We start from the raw sequence: 26957 nt of genomic DNA on the forward strand, positions 1-26957 counted from the left end.
CACCTCTCCCAAGGCAGAACATTCTTTCTTGCTCCTAGTATGCGTAAGTTACTGGAATTTGTGCAGAGAAGAACATTTGGTGCTAACCGTTGATTGACGGTAGCTTACGTACGAGATTAGTATCGTGTATTTTGTTTGGTTGGCCTTGGCCCCACTTCGTTTAGATTAACTAACCTATCGGGCGCGGTTTCACGTGGATTCCTGGGTAACATTTATTTCTTGGCCTTTTGTTTTTGTTGGCAACTTAAAAAAGGATTCCTTTTTCCTGTGGTTATGAGCTTAAGCTCCGTTTGTACTGGCGGATGGAAGGAATGGGAAAGAGGTAAAAGGAATGACGCAAAGTATGCCTCTTTCTCTTGTTTGGTAGGAAACAAAAATGGAAGAAACGACAGATCAATGGTGTAGGTTTATTACCATTGTATCGTGAAAATTAATCATATCACCTAACTAATTTCCTTTCTCAAATTGATCAATCTTCTCATCTTTTTCTCAAATGATTCAGAAAAATTTGGATGAGGACGGTTGCAAATAAAAATTTTATGTGCAGTTATTTTTGTATACTTTTTATATATTTTATTAATATGATTAGTTATATTATTTTTTTAATATAAAATAAATGATTTGATCAATAATATCAATAGAGTGGCATGCAAAAATAATTATTTATAACATATAATATCAATAGAGTGGCATGCAAAAATAATTATATATAAGATAACTCAAGTGAAAAACATTCCTTGGTCAGTGCTTTTTCCACCCTCTTTACTTTTTGGCATTTTTTTCCCCCATACCAACATAGAGGAAAGTTCGAATCCCTCCGTTGGTGCTTTTTTTTTTTGCCCATTTCCATCCTCTCTAAAATCACCCCCTGCCGGCTGCAAAGCGGACGGACAAGCAAGGCCAGCAGCTGGTTCAAATCCAGCCCAAGCAAAATACATAATTTAAAGGCTTGGTCCAGTTCATGACATTGGGTTGGGCTTGGATTACGAAGGCAGGTGCAACCCAAGGGCAAACCATCCCAAACATTAGGGTAGGCTTCCACAATTTCAAATTCTCTCTTTTCGTCATATCATGGTAAGATAAGACCAAATAATTGATTGATTTATTGATTGTATTATTAAAAGCAAAATTGCTACATACAACATTTTCTTTCTTTTTTGTCCCGTTGCAAAGATGCAACACTACTTATAACTTTTGATAATATATAGTTAAAAAAGTATTAAATGATTAATGAACAATATCACATTATTATAATATAATGAAAATATAATGTCAAGCGTAGTCTATAAAATAGACTATCTCCTTGGATTTCACATGAATCGTGCCCCTTCACCAATACCTCCTTGTGTTATTTGTGCTTGATGTTTGGGGCAAAAATCCTCCCTCAATACAACCTCCTTAGTCCATCAGTGTTTGATGTTTCTTTTAAGTGCAGTTTAGATAATAAGATCAGGTAATTTTATATGAAAGTTTCAAATTAAATAAAATATTATTAAAATATTATTTTTAGTTTGAAAAGATGAAATTATTTATTATATTTTGTATAAAAATTTAAAAAAATTAAATAAGATAAAATATTTTCATTATCTAATCTAACCTCCAATAAAATGAAAAAAAGAAAGAAAGAAAAGTACTCTGTTGGGCCGTTGGCAGCTTAAGATTGTTGATTTATCAGATTGGTCAAGAAAAGCCCAATAAAAGAGGCAACTATGCGATTAATCTCCGTGGTGTAGAATTCTATACCAGTACGCGCGGGGAACATATCAAAATAATTAGCAATTTTATTTAAAAAAAAAAAAACATATACACACACATACTCGCATATATTATGTAGCTATTGTGCTAGAAGTGAGATTTTTTCGCGATAAGCGAGACCTAGACCCATATTTATATATAAATACAACAATTACAATGAGATTTCATAAAAATAAATATACAAATTGATGTATTTTTATATAATACATTACAATTATTTTATAATAAAAATAACTTTACAATCTAACGTATTATATTAAATTATATCAATTTATAAATTTATTTTAATAAAATATTAACTAAAACATTTCTCATATTATATATTTATATATATATACACACATATATATTTATTGCAAATAAGTGTTAAATGCAGTGGAAGTGTTTGTTGGGGATCTCCAACCTTTCTCTTCTTCCGTATTTATCTCTCTCCTATCTCCCACGTATAGCATTATTCACGTCTTTTATAGCATTTTCAATGGCTAGTCAGAGTTCTCATCTAAAACAATAAACTACAAACTACTTTATTATTTTGTAATGTACTATATATCAATTATTTATTCCTTTTATATGTCGTCGTAGAAAATAATAATAATAATAATAATAAGTTTTAAATTCACATGTAGTGCATTAATGCAATACATTATATATGCAATATGTTTCTTGCATGTATAATCTGTTGAATTTTGTGACTTATGTAATCCCACACCAGTGGGAAATAAGTGAGAGGCAGAATTTTGAGGTTATAAATAAGAGGCTTAGCCTCTTAGTTTAAGTGCACCAGTTGAAAACTTATCTAGTAACTTTTGATTTTAGTTAAATTCATCTATTAACCTTTTGTAAAAGGGGAAGAGGTGTAGAGTTAAAGATTTACTAGTGAGGTAGCTTTGTGGGTGTGGTGAGGAGAAAAATTGTGTGATTGTAACAATTTTTCACATAGTGAATTTTCTTCTCTGGGTCTGGTGGTTTTTTCTCCTGATTTGGAGTTTCCACGTAAATTTCTTGTGTTGTTATTATTTCTCTATTTTTCTTATTATTCCTGCAAAGGGTAGATCCTAGGGGGGTGAATTTGGAGGTCCAAATTCCCAACAATTGGTATCAGAGCCACTAGGCTCTTTTTGTGGGGTGGAGCTTTGGTGTGGTAGTGTGGATACGTACAGTCTAAGGAGGTTCTGTCTAGGAGATTGGAAATTTTAAGTGTGTCCATTGTGACCCTCCAATCTTTCCTGGGAACTGACTTAGTGAGGTACTATTCATTTCTACAGTAAATTCATCAAAGCAATGTCAGGAAGTAGGCCTTCAAATCTTGTAAAATTGGAGGTGGAGAAATTTGATAGGAGAATCAATTTTGGCTTGTGGCAAGTATAAGCCAAGGATGTCTTGATTCAATCAGGATTACACAAGGCATTGAAGGGCAGACCAACACCTGAAGTCAGCACTGGTACTAGTGTGACTGGTGAAAGGAGCATATCTAAAATGAGCGACGAAGATTGGGAGGATCTGGATTTGAGAACAGCAAGTGCGATACGTTTGTGCCTGGCCAAAAATGTTCTTGCAAATGTACATGGAATATCTACGGCAAAGGAACTCTGGGAAAAACTTGAAGAGTTGTATCAGACGAAGGGCGTCTCAAATCGTGTGTACCTGAAGGAGCAGTTTCATACACTGCGGATGAGTGAAGGTACAACTATTTCAGATCATTTAAGCGTTCTCAATGGCATTATCGCTGAGCTAGAAGCTATTGGAGTTAAAATTGATGATGAGGATCAAGCCTTGAGACTCATCTGGTCTCTTCCACCTTCCTATGAGCACATGAAACCTATTTTGATACATGGGAAGGAGAAAATAATTTTTTCAGAAGTTACCAGTAAAATCTTTTCTGAAGAGAGAAGACTAAGTAGTGGAAGTAATGTTCCACTTGAGAACTTAGCGATGGTAGCAGCTGGAAATGGGAAGATGAAGAACTCCATGAAGAAGAAAGTAGTCTGCTGGGAGTGTGGACAATCTGGGCACGTCAAGAAAAATTGTCCAAGGGCTGGAGCAGGTTCGGCAAGTGGCTCCAAATCAGTAAATGGAGATACTGATATTGATGCTAATATTGTGTCTCTCTCCATGGAAGATTTTGCTCTTTAAAAAGAGACATATACATCCTCATGGCATGCCGCTAATTCCCAAAGTTGCCATGATAGAGGATGTGTTAATATTAGCGGGTCCACAAGTTTGCACACAGGCATTGGTTTGGCATTGATGCAGGGTGTGTGGTGGAAATTCATGTCGATGGCTGATGAACTTCCAGGAGAGCCAAACGTGGAAGTTACACCATAGTTTTCAGCAAGGTTATTTTCGACATGGGCCGAAGTGAAATACTTGGAATTGGTTTATTCTGAGTGGATATGCTTTTATGGTGAAGCATGATAGCGAAAGCTATGAAGATCTTCATTGAGGTGAAGTTTGGCTGTGGGACCAGTCAAAGTCACAAGGTGGAGATTGTTGAATTTTGTGACTTATGTAATCCCACACCAGTGGGAAATAAGTGAGAGGCAGAATTTTGAGGTTATAAATAAGAGGCTTAGCCTCTTAGTTTAAGTGCACCAGTTGAAAGCTTATCTAGTAACTTTTGACTTTAGTTAAATTCCTCTATTAACCTTTTGTAAAAGGGGAAGAGGTGTAGAGTTAAAGATTTACTAGTGGGGTAGCTTTGTGGGTGTGGTGAGGAGAAAAATTGTGTGATTGTAACAATTTTTCACATAGTGAATTTTCTTCTCTGGGTCTGGTGGTTTTTTCTCCTGTTTTGGAGTTTCCACGTAAATTTCTTGTGTTGTTATTATTTCTCTATTTTTCTTGTTATTCCTGCAAAGGGTAGATCCTAGGGGGGTGAATTTGGAGGTCCAAATTCCCAACATAATCGATAAAGAGCTTATTTTGACATATCATTAGCTAGTTTGTTTTTATATGCAAAATACAGAAAGGTTTGAGATACTCTAATATCTCATCTCATTTGTCTACTTAAAATATTACATCTTATTATTATAATTTTCACAAATTTTGATATAAAATATAATAAACAATTCAATTTTTTTTAAATTTTAAAATAATATTAATAATAAAAAAATTATATTATAATAATATTTTATTTAATTTTTAAATTTTTTTTATCTCATCTATATAATCAAACGGACCTTACGTGTGAATGAATTAAGTGCGCCACTTCTCATATAGTCATGTACGTGCACACCTTATCGGAGCGATCGCATTCACATGAAAGCAAAGGAGACAAAGGACGTGAGGTTGGGTAGAGACAGCCTTTTTAATGCAGGTTAAGTTTTTATATTTTATTCCAATAATAACCTTTTTTTTTTTTTTTTTTTACCTAAGCTCCAATAATAACCATTAAAACACAGAGAAGATACCAAACGAAATATATAAATAGATAAAGGAAAAAAATACAAAATATTAATGGACCTACAAGTGTCGAGAGGTGATTATTATTGTCACCATTATCATTTTATTATTATCATTTAGAATTAATATTTTTAATCATTAACCTTTTAATTTTTATATTGACTTTGGATAGAGACTAATTATATATAGGTGGTCACTGTGATAATTTAGAGTCCACTTGCGTCCTGACGCAATGGTTTTGATTATATTTAAAGGTATTTGGTACCCATACAAAAAGATTACGAGATGAAGGTAAAATAAAAGCATATAATAGACATATAAATATAAGTATAGAGAGTATTAATTGGGAGTGATGTTCAAAATGGTGCTTTTGCTTAAATGAGCTAGCCATATAACATAAATAAATTAATGCCTCTAGCTATATATATTGCCTAAGTTTGTGTTGTATGAAATGTGTAACGCGCAGATTATTATTGTTTGACATGTGAGTATACAAGTGAGAGAGGTCGGTGGATGACAGAGGAGAGACATGGTGCGTGCAGAATGACTCATGCATATCATTAGTTAGACATAATACTCTAGGCTCTAGCTGCAGGTCCGCTTAAAAAAATACAAAATGACGCCATCCAGCTCTTGATCGACTTGGATACGCATACAAATAATGCAATAAATAAATTTCATATTCATTGTGTCTGGAAAAATCGAAATAATAATTTATTTTTTTCTCAACGCTCACTATATTAGTAAAATATTATTTTAGGTGTAGTTTGGATAATGAGATAAAATTAAATAATTTTAGATAAAAATTAAAAGTTAAATAAAATAATATTAAAATATTATATTTTAATATTATTATTATTTTAAAATTTTAAAAAATTAAATTATTTATTATATTTTGTATAGAAATTTTAAATTTTATACTGCCTACGTACTCATTTATTCGCCAATAGATAATGATTTTGATGTGATTTCTCGTCCAAAAGATAGAGATGAGGTAAACAGAATTCTAAAAATAAAGAAAGATAAAAGGGCAGATGGTATAGTCAATGAAGGTTTTGTTATGTACTTCATCTTATCAAAGTAATATCTCTCACTGTTTTGATATGCTCTATCCATCCAAAATTATTTTTTACGCATAAACGGCATAATATTAAAAAATTATGTAATACTTATCTTTTTTAAAAAAATAAAAAAGGACGGTTTAAAATACAGACCCGATGATTTTTAGTAAGAGAATGTTAAATTTACAAAAAAATAAAATATAAAATAAAATCGTAGAAGTAAAATTCTTATTGGGTGAAATAAGTTGAGTTTGAATATTGAGTCAAATTGAGTTGAGTTGAGATGAAAGTTAAAAATTAAATAATATTATTATTATTTTAAAATTTTAAAAAGATTAATTATTTATTATATTTTATATTAAAAATTAAAAATATTATAATAATTAATTGAGATGAGGATGAAATCAAACTAACCCATCACTTATCTTTTAGTTGTTGTAAAGAAATAGTAAACCTAGACCCAAAGGATACAGGCGTCGCTCTCGGTTTTTGCGTGTTCAGCATTCAGCAACCAAACCCTGAAGAGTTCACTCTCAGCTCCCACAGAATTTGACCCATCCTATTCCTGCTCCTCCCACCTAATCCCGCAGCGGTTTTAGATCAATTTTTAGCTTAGAAACAACACCACTTGCCCTTTTACTTTTAGAAACTAGCAAGTGGGCCATTTCTCCCTTTTGTTTTTTGTTGATTGCCCCATTATACCCTTTCTTTATTGTACCTCTCCCCTGAGCCTCCAAAATCCCCCCCACCTTGCCCCCCACACACACGCAGAACAACAACTATAAACGAAAATAAAAATAAAATGGAGTTCTCGAGAAGCTTGACAAAATGGAAATCACCATCAAACCCATAAGTTGGAAAATGTTATTTAATTTATATATGTTTTGAGAACCGCATTGAACGGGCAAGGACGTAAAATAATATATTCCTCTCACTCGCATGTGGCGTGACGAACCCTGAGCGGTCACCCGCAAGCCTAGGACAATTGACGAGCTCAGTTGGGCCGGCCCAAGGCTAAAAATGTAAACCGAGCGACTTCCCAATCTACACCGTTGCTTGCAGAAAAAGCCGAAACAGAGAAGCGACGATATCGATACCAACCAAAGCCTTCTCAGCTGAGTCAGCTCCCACTTCCCTGTCTCCCTCACCTAAATATAAACCCCCCTCTTTTTCATTCTTTGTCTCCAAACGCTCTCCCTTTCCCTCAGAACAAAACTTCTCTCAGTTCCCTTTTATTGACAAGTACAGAAAATGTCGGCTTTCAAGAGCAAATACCAGGGTAATTCACTCCTTAAGTTCCTTCTCTGTTTTTGCTTTTTGTTCCCTATATTCTTCGTTTCTCGAACCCCCTCGATTAGATCTGGAAATTCTAATGGGATGAATACTGCTTTGTTTGATGTAGTATTGTTTATTCAACTATTGTCGTCGTAGATTGTCTATGATATTTTGAGCGGATCTTTGAATAAGGACTTTTGGTTAAAAATCCTCTTTATTGTTACTAAAAAAATTATGGATCTTTCGGATCGGGGGGATTCTAACTGAATCGTTGCCCTTTTTCTTGCAACGAAACCCAATCTAGGCACCTAGTAGTCTCAGATCCGCTTTTTAAACTGTGAAACTTTTTAACCAATTCTTCTATATGGTACAGCTTCTGGTTGGTTAGTGATAAATCGAATACTAAGTACGCCATACAGAAGAATGAATCGGGAATGAAAATTATGGGTCTGGGTGAGTATTTGTTGTTTCACATAAACATCAGATCTGGTTATAGGATGGCTTTTGAGATGATTTTTCAATTATCACTTTGTCTGAATCATCTGTAGGGACTTGGTACTTTTAGCCTTCTGACGGCGATCATCGGCAATTTTTGTAGATTTTGAAGTTAGTGGCTCTTCTGGACCATAGCATTCTGCCAATTAAGAATAATGAAAGAACGAGCTGTTGGGTTTTGTGGAGATCCAAAATTATTTGGTTACTTGAGTTTGTTTGTTTGTTTTTCTGTATAAGAGTTTGTTTTTATGGATGTATGAGGAATCACTTATGTAGATATCCAACGAGTCTGAATAATTTTGGTTCATATTATATCCCGGTTTGCCTATCTCTATTGGGTTATTGGAGTAAATGTTTTGAGTTACTCATGCATCAGATAACGCTTGTTGAAATATATAATGCCTACTTATTACATCGTAGAAGTACAGATTCTTTCGTTTGGGTTATTAGGCCCAATAAATTTAGCTGCCAACAATTTTAATGTCACTTGTATATCACTAGGGTTTATGTTTTTCTTGAAAGTTGTTCTTAGCAAGATTTAAAAGTTTGTGATAAGTAGCGGATATCCTCTGCCTTTTGTGTTGACCCTTGAACATATTTGTATAGCTCTGGCTTTTGTTTAATACTTTGTCTGTACTAAGACTCTAGTGCTGATTTTAGTTTATTTTATTCATGTTAACTGGCAACAAAATGGTTGAATATTGCTTATTTGTCTCATCAATGGCTTGTTTCCGCTTATTTTTTTCAGACGAGCTTATTGCTAATGCTGCATACATTGGCACCCCTGGGAAGGGTATCCTTGCCGCTGATGAGTCAACTGGTACCATTGGCAAGCGTCTTTCCAGCATTAATGTCGAGAATGTTGAGGAGAACAGGCGTGCTCTCCGAGAGCTTCTGTTCACCACTCCTGGTGCCCTCCAATACCTCAGTGGAGTAATTCTTTTTGAGGAGACCCTCTATCAGAAGACAGCTTCTGGTATTTTGACCAATTCTTGTATCTAATGTTATGAATTAGTTTTAAGCACACTTTAACTTTGTTGTGGTATAAATAAAATTTGACATGGATTTCATACAATTGCATATGGTCAAAGTTGGGTGTTCTGGTTCGATTTTGATGATTGAGCACCATATTTTGAAAGACATCTTGTTACAAGTGTTCACTTTACCATCACTTTCCCCTGATAATGTAAATTTTTTATATTATACCTTGCAGGTAAGCCCTTTGTTGAGCTTTTGAAGGAAGGTGGAGTTCTCCCTGGTATCAAGGTCGACAAGGGCACTGTTGAGCTTCCTGGTACCAATGGTGAGACCACCACCCAGGGTCTTGATGGCCTTGCTCAGCGTTGCCAGAAGTACTATGAAGCTGGTGCTCGATTTGCCAAATGGCGTGCTGTGCTCAAGATTGGCGCAACCGAGCCATCGCAGCTGGCCATCAATGATAATGCCAATGGTTTGGCCCGATATGCTATCATCTGCCAGGAAAACGGCTTGGTTCCCATAGTTGAGCCAGAGATTCTGGTTGATGGACCCCATGATATTGAGAAGTGTGCTGATGTGACTGAACGTGTGCTTGCTGCTGTTTACAAAGCTCTAAATGATCACCATGTCCTGCTTGAGGGAACTTTGTTGAAGCCCAACATGGTGACCCCAGGATCTGAGGCACCAAAGGTTGCACCAGAGGTGATTGCTAAGTACACTGTTACGGCACTACAGCGAACTATGCCTCCTGCAGTTCCCGCAGTTGTTTTCTTGTCTGGTGGTCAGAGTGAGGAGCAGGCAACCCTCAACCTCAATGCAATGAACAAATACAAGGGAAAGAAGCCATGGAGTCTTTCCTTCTCCTTTGGGCGGGCTCTTCAGCAGAGCACTCTCAAGACTTGGGCTGGAAAGCGGGAAAATTTTGAGAAGGCTCAGGCTGCCTTCCTTTCCAGGGCCAAGGCAAACTCAGAGGCAACTCTGGGAATTTACAAGGGCGATGCAAAACTCAGTGAGGGTGCCTCGGAGAGCCTTCATGTGAAGGACTATAAGTACTGATGAAGTCAAGCTTCTGGCTGTTGGCGATTTCTTTTGGAGAGTTGATGCGGTATGTTTTGGGCTTGTTCTATTCTCAGGCATAGGGTTAGGGCACTTTTTCAATGCTTTTTGTTATCTCAGTCCTTATAGGATGGTGGTGGAATAATAAAGCTCGAGGAGCATTCGCTTGTTGAGCTTGGGTTTTTCAGCCAAGAACTTCTTATATCTTATGTTTCTATTTGCTTTCTAAACAAAGTATTATGAGTCAAATGACTGTCGTTTCATTCTACAAGTACAGAAATGTAACTTCGCTTTGGTTTCTATCCACTCTCCGTTTCGTGTTGCGGTTGAATACGTAGTCCATTTTTACGTGGATCCATGGCAACATGCTCTCTGATGTAGGATGTTTCGTTCGTTAGCTGGGGCGGACGTCTCTTTCAGCCGAAGAATAGGCAGTTGTGGCAGTCCTTTTCTTTGATGGAAGGCTGCTGGCTCTAGAAGACTGGTGTTAGTGTAAAGGGCTTCTTCAGTGAGGCACGATAATTGGGTTTTGTTGAGGTTCCCCTGCGAAGTGAAATTTATTCCTTGATGCTGCTTTACAAAGATTCAAGTTGAAATAATGGGGCTACTGCCAATTGCTAAAAGGTGATAGGTTTGCCGAAGCAGTAAAAAATTCTGATTGATCAAAGTATACCCCCAAGAAATCTGGAATGATTTTTTTCACTTTTCAAGCTTCATTTATTTTCGTTTATTGGCGCAAACTAGATTTTTATTTTTAATCTTTGTCCTGTTTCTGTATTCAACGGAATTAAAATCCATGGGGCAGGAAAAGTGACAAATTATCGTTGTCCAGATTCGTATACGTTGAAAATGGAAAGTCCTTAGCTAGTTAAGATCTTCGGTGTCAAATGAGCCGAGAAATGGAAGAAGGAAAATAAATAAAATCACCCAAATGATGCAATATTTATGTGGGTTTGGTTACAATGACTACATCTGCAGACTGCAGGCAGGCACTAAAACCTGTCACTGCCCTCCCCTAGACGGTTTATTCTATCCTCCAGCATGTAACATGTAATGCAATGCAAGTTCGAGTTCTAAAAAAGCTCCGTTGCAATTGTAGAGCACCCATGTTAATTAAACGGCACTAAGCCACATCCACATCATTAATTAATAAAGAACAAGTTACTCACGTACGCTTCATGGCAGTTCAAGAGCAAATAATTTCCAGATCTCTTCCTCCTTTATTTTCGCACTATCACCTCCACCTTTCCCTTTTCTCGAACAGTCAATGCTTACGTATTTTGTGCTAATTTCATGCCCTTGCTTCTACCCTCCTCCCCACCCCCACCTCTCCCACCGTTGACATCATTACATTTACCCACCTACTTTTATAGCTTTTTGCCCTGTTCTTTCCGCAGTGAATCGCTAAGGAATATCCCAATTATTAAAACAATCACAAGAATACGAGTATTATTTTTAAGATTTTTCTTTGATGAAACAATAAATACACACATATTTTTACAGTACGTTCTTGTTAAGATAATATTCATAGCAATACTGTGTTACGTGTGTACACCTACTAACTAGAGATCGAATCCATATCTGGACCAAGCCCAAATACTAGCCCAAACCAAAGCAGTTTTGTGGGCCGCAAGATGTGGCCTAAGAAAAACGTTCTTGAATTCTCCACCACCTCAATATGGTTGATTCGGTAAATCGGAGAAGGTTGGAGAAGGGATGATCATGTATATCCAAAACGCTACTAGGAGCTCCAAGTAAAAAGAAAATGGGGATGCGTCTTCGGCTTCAACAGTAAAACACATCGATATATAATTTATCATTTTTATTATTTTATTTAAATACATTTATATTTATACATCATTCTATGTCAATAGATCAAGGTTAAAAATGATAAATTATATATTGGTGTGCGGTATATTCAACAATTACCGATACAAATGGGATGTTAAATATTATTAGATCCGAACTCATTTAAGCTTGGAAACTCTCCCTCTCAAGCTCTCAAGCTTTTTTTCTCTATTTTTTTCCCTCCCATCGCCAGGTAGCTAGAAATCAGAAGAAATTTGTGATGCACAGAAGACGAATTGAATTCGTTAGTCATAATTTGGACTGACGGATGGCAGTACCGAATACACAAACACAGAGGGTAGAGTTAGAAATACGTGATAATGTAGGTAGCGCACATTAAGATATCAGAGCTGGATGAATTGAAAATAATGGACAGTAGTGCTGCTGCGCTGTGATGCTCGCCAGTGGTCCTTAGTCCTTTGGGACTCATTCTCGCAGAAGGATAACGATGTTACCTATCGGGCCCTGAAGGCTGAAGCACAACTTTTTACTCGTTCTCAAAACCCCAAAAAAGAATTCTGAAAGTAAAGTACTACGATTAACGATGCTGTCCAAGTAGGCCATGAAGATTGAAGGGGAAATGGCCGGAAACCAGACATCATCATCCTCATTATTATTATCATGCAAAAATATAATAAGCAAAGTTTAGGTTGCTTTTGGAAACCTTCGAATCGTCGATCGTTTTGATTTGGGTCATTGGAATTTGGGCCCTTTCTTAGATTGCAACCTCGTTTATTTAATACGATCGAGGCCGAATGAGACAATCATGACTTTGATAGGTTGGGTGTATGTATCGTGGCCTATTCTCCATATGTATAATACTCTCTGCTCCAGTCGCAATCACACAGAAATCGTAAGCCCACGAAAACATCATATAAGGAGAATCAGTACCTCAATAATTTTCTCTCCGTACGCCTAAAAGAATTATATCTGTCAAGAAAAATAGTTCTCTCCCATTCCAAGAGTGCGAGAGAGAAAGAGAAATGCATATGGGCTTTGAACAGTACAGAAATGTGAAGTTTGCATCATCTCGTTTTAGCATTTAAGTTTATGTTTTGCTAATTAATCTATAGTTTTATTTTTATGGTTTGGGTGCAAATAAGTTATTAAAAAAAAAAGGAGAAAAATGTACAAGGTTTAAGACCCTCCAGCTTCCTCCTGCCTGAATGCATGCCTCGATCATAGAAGCACGCAAGCTACTGAAGTATTTAAGGAAAAATAGATGTGTGATCACAGAGAATTGATATTGCTAGTCAGGGTGAAAGATGATGTATTGATTGTCGCCTTTTAGGGCTAAAAAATATTTAAACAGTGGCCCTTTTGTTTAATAATTTGGGGCACGTTCAAAGAACGGCAGGTCACTTTTTAAATATGATCTAGGTTACTGGTCAAGTCCAATCAATGGAATCACAAAAAAAGCCGATCCTTTGGAGTCTGATTTTTCCATAATTGATGTGTAATTTCGTTTCCTTCGATTGTTATTGCTAATGACTAAAAGCTGTCTCTCGTCCATGGGACAAGGGAAGCAGCGCCTCTCTGGGTGAAAGATTCAGGACAAGAGAGAGAGAGAGAGAGAAGAGGAAGAACAGATAAAAGCTGGAGGGGGCCAAAAGAAAGCTCAGGTACTTGACACAGTGATAATGACTGTAACGTCTCTCCCAGCTTGTTCAGTTCCCCCTGCCCCTGGTGGGAAGCTTCTTTACTCCTTCCTAAATACGGGCAGTCCCTGTCTACTAGTTTAACTTATGGACACAGCTTCTGTGGACCATGAAAATAGACTATGCATTTCTGGTACCATCACCGCTTGTATAATATTATTCTATATGCAAGAAAGAGTAAGGTTTCAGCAAACCTCCCATCCCATCTATTGTCCAGCTTTCTGAACTGTCTAGCTTATAGCGCCAAAAATACCTCATTCTACTCAATTTCCGAAATTCAAAGTATGCCAATTCTTAATTATATTATATGTATAGCTACTATTATGTGTATATATATATAATTAACTAGATAGAGTAGCTATATATTATACATATATATATATAGCTACTCTTATAGAGTAAATAGGAAAAGTGTTAGCAATAATATTCCAACTTATCTAAAGAGTTGCTTCCCATTCATGATAGGCCAAAGGAAATAGTACTTAAAAATGCAAAGTGTTTTAGTTATAAAGAGATTTCATATAAGTAAGTCTATAAACTAATATGATTTGATAAGGTACGTTAGACTGCAATACTATTTTTATTATAAAATAGATCTAACTTATCTTATGAAATTATTCAATTTGTAAGTTTATTTTTATAAGATCTTCTTGTGATAGTAGAACTTTTATTTAAAAGTATAAGCTTTCTTAATACATTACAAGAAAACTGCTAAGTTGTGGTCAGTTATATTTTACGAAAATATTTATTTTCTATCAAAATGAGTCTATTTTGATTGCAAATAATCATTCTCATCACATATAATATATCACAAATTATTATTTTTCTTGTAATAATATAAGTAATATATGCAAGATACAATTTACATGAAAATCCCCTTCCCACTATTACAAATTCCAAAACCCTTACTTCTTCTGATCAGTTAAATCCAAACACCGATTCACCGTATGTACGGTAAGTGCATGCAACAATTAATGTAGAAATATATCCAAGTGCAGGCCATTAATTAGTTTCCACATTGGCTTCGAAACTACGGCTTTTAGCGTCAAATGCCGCTTCTTTTGATAGTGACTATTCATGAAGACTCGCACGTACAGTCTATATAACCTTGAAATGTCGGACGCTACGCTCATATATAAGTCATATCAAATAATTTATTAATAATGTTAAATACAATTATAACTAATTTGTGTAAGTTGTGTATTTTTTTTTTATAAAAAATTATTTATTATTAAAAAAATTAATTTTTTGTCGGCACGAATATTCTTTCCAAACAACAATATTATTTATGTTGAAAATTTTGTTTCTGACAACTAAAGCTCAGTTTTCCAACGGGTGTGTATATATATATATATAATAATATTGGAGTGACGTTCGGAGAGAATATATATGTTTAGCTACATGCTTTGGTCGTCGAAATTCTCATTGATCTGTTCGATCCGCACCATTGATGAAAGCAAAAGCATATTAATTTGCAAACCTTAAAAAACTGTTATTAGCTTGTTTAAACTTACACGATATATTATTGTTTTAATATCATAACGTAAGGCAACAAATCCGGCCTTATAATTAGATTAATGCATTATATATTGCATGCACAAAAGAATGGATCGAGGAGACGTTTAAGAAATATAAATTACAAATTTGCAAACGAGGCGATCGACGTAGCTATTAATGGTACGTGTTTTCTGTTGATTGTGTATATATATATTTGCTCCCAATGCAAACACATCCGCAGTTAATTATTATATGTTTTGCTAGGGTTTGAAAAGTTACCAATCGAAGAACAGGAAACGTAGGCCGATTGTGTAATGAACTACATGAATTAACATATCAATTGCATGCACTAAAGGGAAATTTAGTACAAAATAGAAAAACTTACACAAACGTTGGGATGATAACTCAACGCTTGGATCGAGAACATCGCATCATGTACGTACCTCCCTTCCCCAACGGGAGATAAAACACAAACCCTTTATTTTGGTCCTAAAGATCAATCCCTATACATAATTAAGTCCCAGTCAGTTCTTTCCTTACACTTTGTATGTCCGCTTTACCATTGGCATTTTCAATTAAATCTCTTTCCTCTTGACAAGTCAACCATCTTTCTCGCCCTTCAAAGTTCCTCTCCCTCTGTACGTACGTCCACGTTCTTTTACCTTACTGGTTCTAATCGCCTTTGTTGACTTTCAAAGCATAGTTTTCCCACAAGTTTTGATCCCCATCGCCCATCAAGAAAGGAAAGCAGCTCTCGTGCACAGAATTTCCGGCATTGGAATTGGAAGGGGAAGAACCATCATTCCCGTGCAGTCTCACAGTCTCTGGTTCTTGTTCGCTGATTTCGCAGTAAGCTCCTCCATGATTGTATAGGGACGTCTCGCTAGTCTGAAAGTATCCACAGCCTCTTGAATTCTCCTTGCGCTTCTTGTTTCCTTCCTTGGTTTTTCTAGGATAATTATTGATGCTCTCCCATTTGTCTTTGTACATTAAAGCATTTCTTTCATATCCCAAGCAAGCCATCTTTCCAGCTATTTCCTCCCACAGAACCTCTTCTGAACACCCACTTGGGCGAATTCTTAACTCAGTGGCATTTCTCAGTTGTATTAACCTCGTAATCTCAGAATCAGGCCAGCTTTCACCTTTCCCACCATTATTTAGTATCTCACTACCATCCTCATTCTGGTTTTCACCGTGGTTTTGAATTTCAGGGGCCAGTAGACCCTCAGAAGATGAAGCCTTTACTTCGCATCCTGTTAGTTTCTGCAGGGTCTCCATTAAAGCGGCATCCCTAGCTTCAATCCAAGCCCGCTCTTTAGCCCAAAACTTGTGCTCCCTATCTATCCTGGATGCCTCTTGTTTCCTCCATTCTTCCTGTCTTAACATCCTCTCCTGTTCCTTCAGTTCAAGGGTATTCGTCAGCTTCTCTAACCATGCCTCTTGTCTCTCCATCAACTTCCTCATCTGCGAGTCGATGAAGTCTTTTATCTTCGCCTTCCAGCTTCTTCCACCTTTTCTCTTCCTCCTTTTCTCCACCGATTCGTTCTCCCCCAGACCTGCGGTGCTGAGATCATTGTCATTGGAGGAAGAAGTATCGTACTCAGAGGAATTAGAGAGGCTAAGGCTATCACAATGCTTTTGAGATTGAAAAGCCTCTTGATTTGCTTGAGCTGCGGTCTGGCTTGTGGTTTGGAACCGAAGGCCGTGTCCAGCAAAATGAGGTTCTGGGACCGAAGTCGTATTGTTAGTTTCTCCATAGAGAGCTTCGAGTTGGCGAAAGAACCTGTAGTGCTTTCCATCTTGTCTTCCTGCCTTGCCTTCCTTTGTTTTTTTGTAATATTTGTACAAATTCTCAAACTTCTCCCTGCATTTCTTCCCACTTCTTTGGTACCCATGCTCCTCGGACATAATCCTGCCAAGAGAAGAGTTTAAAGGAGAAAAAAAAAAAAAAAAAAAAACATAGAACTGCATGGATATGAAGGCTGAAGGTTTTACACAACGATAGGGAGGAACCCTAGATTACATATATATATTTTTTTAAAAAGAACATCTCGTAAAAGTTCCTGTGCAAACGATGTTAAGTGATGGTGCTACGCAATCTCATATGCTTTCCTTGCTGAATAATTACAAATAATCCATTAATTAAACACATGATTATTCAAATATCTAAACAATGATGTGTAGAAAGATTAAAAAAAAAAGAGATATAAGGATGCAATTTTAGTATTGGGTGGTTTAGTGTCCCAGGCGTCGGCCACCATTTTCACAAAAACCAGCAAAACTTTCACTTAAGAAGGTTACACATTTTCAAACAAATAACGAGTCGGTTGAAGAACCACACAGACGATCAGCCTCTAATTTTTTTTTAATAAACTAAGATGAAAATTATAACTGCCGGGGTCTCGAACTGAACCTCCTAGTCAGTCATTTTCCAACTCAAAACCCGTTAACAAAGCCATATATCACTTCCAAAGTACTCAAATGCAACCGCCAAAAATACTAATAGCAATCATTCTTCTCCATTAATATTTCCTAGTGACATGGGCAAACCATTCCATGCATCCTTCATCATCATCATCAACAATAGAAAATTTAAAATTGTTGCCACACAGAGAGAGAGAGAGAGAGAGAGAGAGAGAGAGAGAGAGAGAGAGAGAGAGAGAGAGAGAGAGAGAGAGAGAGAGAGAGGAAGTTTTAATGATTAACGAAGAAAACAGAAAAATAAAAGGAGGATTAGGGCTCATATGTAATATACCTGGAAACTTCATCCCACAAGGGTCCCTTCTGATTAGCCTCTTTGAACTTTGGATCAAGGCGAGATCTGATCTCAAGAAGAGTGAGAGTCTCTTGTCTGGGCCATCTTCCAGTGCCGCCATCGCCACCTAAGCAACCTGCAGTCTCGGCTTCAAACCCGCTAAGCGAAGGAGTAGAAGTAGAAGTGGTGACAGTAACGGTGGGGGTAGTGGCAGGTGCAGTAGAAGCATGAGAATCAGAGCGAAACTCGTGAAGGCCACGGGGCAACATTTCTGCCCCTACTTGACGACCCACCATAATCATGTCGTAGTGGTTGCTGGGGGAGAGGTTTCGATGGTGGCTAGAGAAGAGCTCTTGTGGCTGTGGGATGGACGGGAAATGGGACGACCTGCCGTTCATGAGTTGCCTGAGATCGGGCATGCCATACTGATCCTCCATTTCCATAGGATTTGAAATATGAAAAAGGGAAATAGAAAGAAGGCCGAGCAGAAAGATAAAAAGGTGTTGAGAGAGAGAGAGAGATGAGCGGCAGACTCGGATCGTGTCGTCCACGAAAAAGCTCGATTTATGTACAGAACAATGGTCCCATGTCCGTGTCAAAATGTGTGTAATTTGTAAACTCTGTCTGTCATTCATTTGAAACGGGTCTCCTCCTTCTGTGCACGTAGAGGTTGGGTCTGGGTGTGTTTGGACAAGTCGGATTACGAGCGAAGGAAAGTGAACAAACACGTAGTAGTAATAGTAATTGTAATCAGAGCTAATGAATGAGAGACACGTGGTCACAGGCGAGACGACGAATGGGTACAGAGTACAGCCATCTGCGCTTTCTAGCGCGTGTATAGTTCCCGGGATCCGGTCTTTTGACCGTCGTCTCTCTCTCCCTCTCTCTCTCTGTCAGTGTGTCTGTGACACTCGTAGAGAGACTCCTCCGTGCCTACAAAGAGAACCAACAATTGATTGCCAATTCTTCGACGCTGTTGTTCTTACAGTACCGGCCGAATCGATCTGCTACCGAATTATGGCTTTCAGGAAATAATAAATGCAGTTCTTAATTTTAACATTTTGTTGATATAATATACATTTGTGATGCAAAAATCAATTAAAGTAAATGTGTCACGTTAATAATATCAGCCATTATGATCTCTTGAAAAAGGTAAAAATTAAGTTTGGTTCCTTAATCAATATTAATTCATTTAACCTAATCATTATAATTTTTTTAAATTTTAACGTAAAATATAATAAATAATTTAAATTTTTTAAATTTTAAAATAATAATAATATTAAAAAATAATATTGTTAGAAACGCAATCGGTCATTTTGAATTTTCAGATTTTTGAGATACCAATTTAATTTTTTATGTCAAAAACAACCCTTTTATTTCTTAATTTTATTATTTAAAAACATAGACAACATTACTTAAAAAACACTTGAAATTGCTTTTATTCCCTCCAAGAAAAAAAAAAAAAATTAAATGTCGGGAGATACTCCGGTCCCCATGCGCTAGGTGGGGCTGTGCGGTGGAAATCTCCCATCGCCAGGCCAGCTTGAGTTCTTTTATTTTTTGTTAAATCCTTCGGTCCAAATCTACATGGGATGTAAGACAAATTTTTTCCTGCAACCTTTTTGAAAATTTAAATCCAAAGAAGAGATTTAACTATTCGAGATATTGTACCTAACGCAAAATCTCCACGAAATACTGTTCATATGACCGTGATTGGAATACCAGGTTAACTTATAATTAAAAAATAAAAATAAAAGACTGAAAATGGCCAAGATTTTGTGCATGCTAGCCAAGAATTACATATTAATTTCAACCCAGTAGTATATACTTTCTATACGTGAAATCATAATTACTTGTTTCAGTCTAAAAATTTAAATTAATGAAAAGATTATTATAATATGTGTGTATATATATATCTTAACATGCAAATTCTCTCACACGCAGATCAGACTTATCCTTAACATGTGAGTCTACTATTACTTAAAACTTTTTAATTGAAGCGGAATGCAAGATACTTTCGAATTCAAAATTTCTATTATATATAATACCTTATATATAAAATTACCGCTTATATAAAAAATTTAACACAACAGCCTAGCTAATTCTCAAACATGACAAACAATGCTTGTTAGGGGAAAATTTCCCTCCAAGAGTTCGGCCCCGCCCAGGTAGGGATGCCATCTGGTCCAAGGTCAGACTCAAATCTATCAAACTTCAAGTCACATAAATGCATGTAGAGTTCAAGAGAATGCGGATTAAGTCGACGGGCCGGGACCCAAAAAGCGCTCAACACCCTTATCGTTAGGGAAGAAGCAGCACGTCACCTTGATGGGACAACACGATCTAACCCCCCTTAAGCTAAGTTGCATTTATGTGACTCTGACAGAGGCCACTTGAGAAGGCAAGATATGGAGCTGCCCTGAGACAAATATAAGTATCCCCCTTGAAGGTAAACTGGATGATACTCCCCATCTTCTAAGAGTTTTCCTCTAAATGAGATTAACTTAAGGATTGGAGGCTCCATCCGGCGACCCACCAGGCTGCTGGAGTTGAGAGTGATTTTGTGTGTAGGTATGTGAAGACCCGAGCTCTCGAGTAGTCCGGCTCAAATGCATACGAAACACGTTATTAACAATGCTAACACCCAACGTTTATGGTTTACGTAAATAATATTTAATTTATATTGTTTAACGTAATAACCATTTATATAAATATATACATATATCATATATCAATTATATATACACATGATCATGATATATATTAAAGAGTAACCCCCAAAGCTCTTCTATACAACAAGTATAAAAGATATTCTTTTGCCATAAAAGAGAGTTATTATTAAAATTGGAGGTACGTACCGTCCCTTATATAAATATATATATTAAAGAGTAATGTCACTACAAGAAAAATATTTATTTACAATCAATTATTTCTAACGAAATAATTATTAATTACAAAAAATTGATTATAAATACCCATTTTTAATGTGTGGGGTACTTTACGGTATGTGAAGTTATGAATGAGATATATATCATGTCTAAGAAAATCTTGCAGTTTATAATCACTTCAAGGGATTCCAATGTGAACATTTTAAATATAATTTATAAATAGTAATCGTTAAAATTTTTGCGACGGATAATCATTTCCAAGCTGGGCAGTGATCGAAAAATTAACTGATTATTTTAATATATAAATCTAGGTGTTCTTGGCCGATAGTCACCGTCTGATAACAAAAAATACGGACTCCAACATCAATACTCAATCATCCTAACCTAAAAATATTCTATCAAACAACTGGCTCTAATTGAAAGGAATTAGAGAAATCCTGCAAACCGGTCGGGCTTGTGATACCCAAATAACAGCCCATCAATAATGTACTGACACGTAGGCTGTCTACCACAACAATGTTGTGGATGCACTGCACGGAACCTCCCCTTTGCCGTTTCACACCTACCTTGGTTTTCCCTAATAAGGTTTGTATTTTTTGTTGCCCTCAAACTAAAATCAAATTTTGTTGATTAATACTTGAGGCCTGTCATCTTGCAGGAAAATTCTCTAGCAGTTTCAATTAATGGGCATGAGAATATGCCTGATAATGATGAGGATGCATTACTCAGTAGCTTCAAATCAACCCGTATCCGTAGCCATCCCCTTCATCTCCCCCTTTTCTCTTCGGCTTCCCCACCCTTTCCCCTACTCTCTATTCGAGATTTGAAAATCTTTTCAGGAAACACAATAATTTGATGAACAAGAAAATACCCAAAAACTATTTCTTCTTCAACTCTCATTCGGTACTAAATTTTGCTTCAAATTATTCATCAAGTACCTTGAGTCCCAACTTACACTAACATTCCTCCAATCACTTCATCTTTGGGCCAGTACAAAGTAACGCCTTCATCCAAACAACAAAAAATCCAAATATTAAAATAATACAATAAACTAAAAATACCCATTAGAGACGGTAATGCCAAGAAAAAAAAAAAACTCTTTTTTCCACCAAATCCATGTTAATGAACCCAAAATAAACTCCAATGTGGCTACAAGTTCAAGAAAGAACTAACTGTGTTTTCTCTCTTAATTTTGTTATGCATGATTGCAGGGATTTTTACAAGAAAATGTGGCACAGAGCTAAATCATGGAGTTGCAGTTGTAGGCTATAGAACTCAACGGCCTGGGCAAAATCAATGGACTAGTTGGGCGAAATTAGGGTCGGGCTAGTGGTGGTGGACTGGTGGATGTTGGCGGTGGAGGTGGATGCTCGGCGTGAAACTGAAAGCATAAAAATGGAGAAATTCGTGCAGCGGGTTTCCACTCTTCAGCTTTCCTATTGTTGCCATTATCTATTCCATGTGAACGAGTGTAGATTGAATTTGGTGTAATTTCTGATGTGGCAAAATGTGAGTGGAGGGCTGTTATTTGGAGAAAAGCAGACAGACCGCTTAGAAGCGGTTCTCAAGGAATTAACCTAGTCCTTGTAATTCCAAAAGCTACATAACTTCTACATGGGAGGCCGTACTTGGGTTGAAGCCTCGAATTGGACCAAAATCCTTTAGCTACCCGAGTAGCCCGAACGAGCTTAAATCGTATTTGGGTTAAAGCTACCGCTGTCTTATTAGTTCTATGTTATATATCATTGATGGGTCAGGCTTAATGTCTAAAGAAATTATTAGCTAGTTTCATCTTACCACAAATAATACATCATTAATACAAATTAATTTAAACATGATGTATATCTCTTGATAGAATAAGAGCATCATGTTTGTTGATGCATTTTTCCAATGAGATTGGAGTCCAACAGTAATATTGAATGACCTACCATGATGATTTGGGCGTTGATATGGTGTTCAAATGTTCATCCATTAAATGATTAATTAGTAAATAAAACATAAACTATATATAAAGAGAGAGACACAAAAATTTAATTATATGGTTCTACATCTATGGATCGTTTGAGAGTGAAATTTATGTATTTAATGGTTTTACAATATTTTATAACCTCTTGTAGCTTTCAATTTAATGAAGGAAATATGGTTGGAGAGAGATGGAAGATGATGTTTTCTTTCTAGACAGAGAGAGAGCCCCACGAGAGTTGTAGAGAGTCTTTATTTACAGAGTTGCTAAGATATTGCCCTTCTTTTGTAGTGGGATCCCTCTTTTTATAATAGATTGAAAATAAAAATTTTAAGAATGTTACTTAGGTTCGGTTTAGTCATTAAAATTTAATCTCATTATTATAATTTTTTTAAATTTTTATATAAAATATAATAAATAATTTAATTTTTAAAATTTTTTTTAATCACATAATAATAATATTAAAATATAATATTTTAAAACTCAAAATTTTTACTTTAAAATTGTCACTTATCATATCGAACCTTAATTATTCTCCAATAATTGGCCTTGGACTCCGACACATACCTGCACTAGAGCTAGGAGACTACCGGGACACTGCCAAAAAATTAAAGTAGATGCATGCAAAGCGGAGTACTGCCATCTATACTAAAAAATAATAATAAAGTAAAAAAAATTATGATTTTATCTGATTTATTAAATTTATTTTATAATAAAAATAATTTTATAATTTATGAATTACATAAAAAAAAATACATTAATTTATAAAATTACTTTTATATATTTTATTTGAAACTTAGTTTTTCTATTGAAATAGGTATTTATAAAGAGTTTTGCTATATATAAGTACAGTCGTGCACTAATTTATGTATCAATATTGATTTATTCATACTTAAAATTTAAATTAATATTATTTTCAATCAAATTTACTTTTTGACCAATCACATTATATTGATACACAAATTAATACATAATTATACTTACAACTATATTTTTTTATCTATTATATATATAGGTTTGTAATTGATTGGTACCTCCTGATCTGTGAAGGTGGACCCCTCTGATTTCGGGTCCATTAGTTGCAATTTCAACGTGAATACGAAGCCCCATGTGATTTCAAGCAGCTGATGGTGATGCATGTTGAACAACACCACCGCCATTTAATGCATGTACTACATACCCCGGCCATTTGCCATTATTTACGACTGCAATGGCTTTCACGCCGTTTTCAATTATTCGATCATTTCCAGCTTGCGAGATCGAGTTCGATCGTAGTAATTATATAATTAAGAAGGTTAAAGCTTTAAAATGCTGCTTGAACTTTTCTAACGTAATTTCCTTTTTTGAACTGTATATAAGATCTGCGAAGCCCAAAAATGCAAAAAGTTTATTTTGCTTTTCTACGCGTCATTCTTTCCAGACATTGCCAACTTGTCGTCCCGGGTCTATAAATTACATTATCACTCATCTGATCAGTTTCGACTAGGAAAGAAAATTACATGATTGCAAAGGATGCTTTTCTTGTTCAAACTTTCTCACGAGAGCATAAATCAAATGCTTCATATCGACATGAAAGTAACAAACATATCATGTCCAGTCATAAAGATCTCTTTGGTTTGTCTTAAAAATCAAGTAATATCTCATAATCTTATCTATTTTTATGGAGGGCGTTTATGGTTCAATATTTGGGAGCGACTTTTTATGGTTGTAAAACTTTCAATGCCAACAGGAAAAAGAAAACGTTTGGACAAAGAAAGGCCAGGAAGGAGAAATGGGAAAAGAAAATCGCTTGTCAGTTTATTTTCTGTCAATTTACTGTCCTCTCGCTTGGGCTTTTAATCTTCCTTCATTATGTATATATACGGGCTTCTTCAATATGCACTTATATATACCTCAAGTTATTTATGCATTGGTTTTATTCTTCTGCATGTTGCGGGGACGGACAATCCAGTGCTTGGCCTGGCCTGTGCCTATTTTCTATTTGTCTATAGAAGCGTCAGGGCTCAGGTCTTCCATTAGGAGAATATCTGCTTAATTCTCAAAATGAGTGGCCTGAGTCAAGTCTACAACAACTTAGCAGATTTATAAGATCCATATAAAGGGTGTCCATTTTATCATCTGCATAATTTCTTGGCTCAATGCCCATCACCTGATCAAGGCCAGGGGGCGCTAGCTGTGTGGAGGTTTCCTTGTGTACTGAGAAGTGGAAACGGTTTTCCTCTCTTAATGATAAGCTTACTACTAAAACTTCATTTTATATGCATGATCCTTGTTTGCATGAGATCGATGTATATCTATATGAGTTTTGCAGTCAAAATGGGAAAATACGGGTAAATCGGGGGAGGGCGATACGCATTCACCATAAGTAGTACTCCTAGCTACGATATTTTATGGGCCGATTAAATTAGAAAAGTTGAAATTATTAAGGAAAAGGACGCTAGCTAGGCAGGGTCTACAGTAGAATCTCAGTCCGTCTCCGAGTCTCTGACTTACGCAGATTCAGAAGCATTGGAGCCTAGCTCAGATCTGATAGCTTGCTTTTGAATTAGTAGCAGAACGTTCCATCCATGCAAACGCATTGCAGCTAACAAGGGGAAAAAGGGTGCACGAGTGGCCCATGCATAGACCACGCTGATCAGGTACTGCAGGCTGTAAAAGCCTTATGCTAAGACCTTGTCAGTCAGGGCAGGCAGGTTCTTGACATGGCAACATCAAGAATTCTCGAGAGGTGAAAATGAAAGTCTCATGCGGGGTTTTGGATGGACGGAGAAAGCTGCATATATGGGGCCCTTGTCTTGACAAAATATGGGCATGTGGGTCCGACCTCTTTTAGCTGTGCCACCCATCGACTCCTTTGGGTAATACGATGAACGAATAAGATCGGTGATGGATGAATAGATGATGACTTTTCGCGGGGGGGAGGGGAGAGAGAGAGAGGACACTTTCCCTTCTCTTTTTGAAGTGTGGATCATTCAGCTTGATAGTGCTAAATGGGAAAGGAGTCGAGCCCTAAAAGTATAAATTAACTATAAAGACATTGTAATTGTGCTATCTTTTTTCTCTTTAACATTCCATAGATTTGGTTATTTAATTCTAGATGAGTGTAACTATTATATATTTTTAGAATAGTCATGTTTTTTTTCTTGAATATGTGCAAATGAAGTTGGATTTTAGACCAAGGCCGGCGTAATACCTTGATTCATGAGTACATGAGTGAGATGATTGAGATTCCACAATATAATCTAAAAGTGAGAAGTTCCTACGCTTTATAACGACTTTAAAAGATCCACTAATCGATAATTTACTGGGTAGTTCAGGGATAAGGTTAATTGATTATATTGTTTTCTTAATTAACGCAATGCTAACAGTTTTTACTGTTTTGTGGCGTTGTGTTGTTCTCCTCAGCTTTACATGGTGGATCAACTCTAAGGCACGTTCCATAATTGGTAGTTGTTTTTCCTTGGCAACCTAAATGTATGTAATACATATATATATATATATATGTTCTCCTCAGTCATGTACGTCTTAGGGATCGATTGAGGAGGAAGTATATAAAAAGGGTAAGATAAGTGCATTAGTAGTAGTCAATTGGCCGAGTACTGTACTACTATTGCCATTCGTTGCAGTACTTTTTGTGCGAGCCATAATTTGAACTGCAGAAGTAATATAAATATTAAATGTATGTTCGCTATAAGTTGTGATATTTTCCACTCCGTCGGTTGAGGATGGTTAATGTAGCAAGCGCCTAGCAGCTTGGATAACAAATAAGGGCAGTCCGTGTTCTTACGAGAATATATAGTACTGTTTTTCAATTTCTGAGCCTAATGTCTTGAGAGTTTGATAAGACCATGGATTAACGCTGTTTTTTCTTTGCTTAATTATTAGCAGGTGTAGGATCCATTGGAAACCTTTTTTGAGATCCATAGATTTAGGAGTGATCCTTGGGGGATTCTGAACTAGATCACATAGCTGCTGTATGCGAAAGTCAAACTACTGTTTCTTACGATAACATGATCGAAGTTGAGAGCCTTATAAAATTTCGTCGGCAGAATGTATATCTATTTTAAGTATACTCAATTATGGCTTTCGATCAATGGGGTGTCGAGGACTACGCGTTCATGATATATTTTTTTGTAGACCTGTCTTGTTTGTCTGGCAGTCTGAATCGCGCGCATCCTGTCAAAGTTTTTTTCTCTCTAACTCATGCTGACCCGCCCAAGGAATATTATATAAGACGTTTTGAAATTCTTGATCGTCAAGATTATCATTTGATGCGACAACTTTAACGGCGACAAGAAGGATGCAGTGTCATTTTTTAAAACTAGA

General features: G+C 36.3%; 2 protein-coding genes across 3 annotated transcripts; one reads left to right on the plus strand and one right to left on the minus strand.

Moving 5' to 3' along the window:
* The first annotated feature begins 7212 nt into the window (after positions 1–7212).
* LOC122275793 (fructose-bisphosphate aldolase 6, cytosolic-like) lies at positions 7213–10293 on the plus strand. Of its 2 annotated transcripts, XM_043085032.1 has the most exons (4): positions 7213–7497; positions 7867–7946; positions 8737–8964; positions 9202–10293. In XM_043085032.1, the coding sequence occupies exons 2-4, from the start codon at positions 7928–7930 to the stop codon at positions 10020–10022; spliced, it is 1068 nt and encodes a 355-aa protein (XP_042940966.1). In that variant the 5' UTR covers positions 7213–7497; positions 7867–7927; the 3' UTR covers positions 10023–10293. The 2 variants fall into 2 exon arrangements, with proteins under 2 accessions (XP_042940966.1, XP_042940965.1); XM_043085031.1 differs by lacking the exon at positions 7867–7946 and having other exon boundaries at positions 7338–7497.
* A 5039-nt stretch (positions 10294–15332) lies between these two features.
* Positions 15333–18375, minus strand: LOC122277694 (trihelix transcription factor PTL). The gene is made up of 2 exons (XM_043087785.1): positions 17781–18375; positions 15333–16937 (listed from the first exon to the last, which is right to left on the minus strand). The coding sequence occupies exons 1-2, from the start codon at positions 18221–18223 to the stop codon at positions 15698–15700; spliced, it is 1683 nt and encodes a 560-aa protein (XP_042943719.1). The 5' UTR covers positions 18224–18375; the 3' UTR covers positions 15333–15697.
* Between the last annotated feature and the right edge of the window lie 8582 nt (positions 18376–26957).

This window comes from Carya illinoinensis, chromosome 9, assembly GCF_018687715.1.
Source record: "Carya illinoinensis cultivar Pawnee chromosome 9, C.illinoinensisPawnee_v1, whole genome shotgun sequence".
Lineage (NCBI taxonomy): Eukaryota > Viridiplantae > Streptophyta > Magnoliopsida > Fagales > Juglandaceae > Carya > Carya illinoinensis.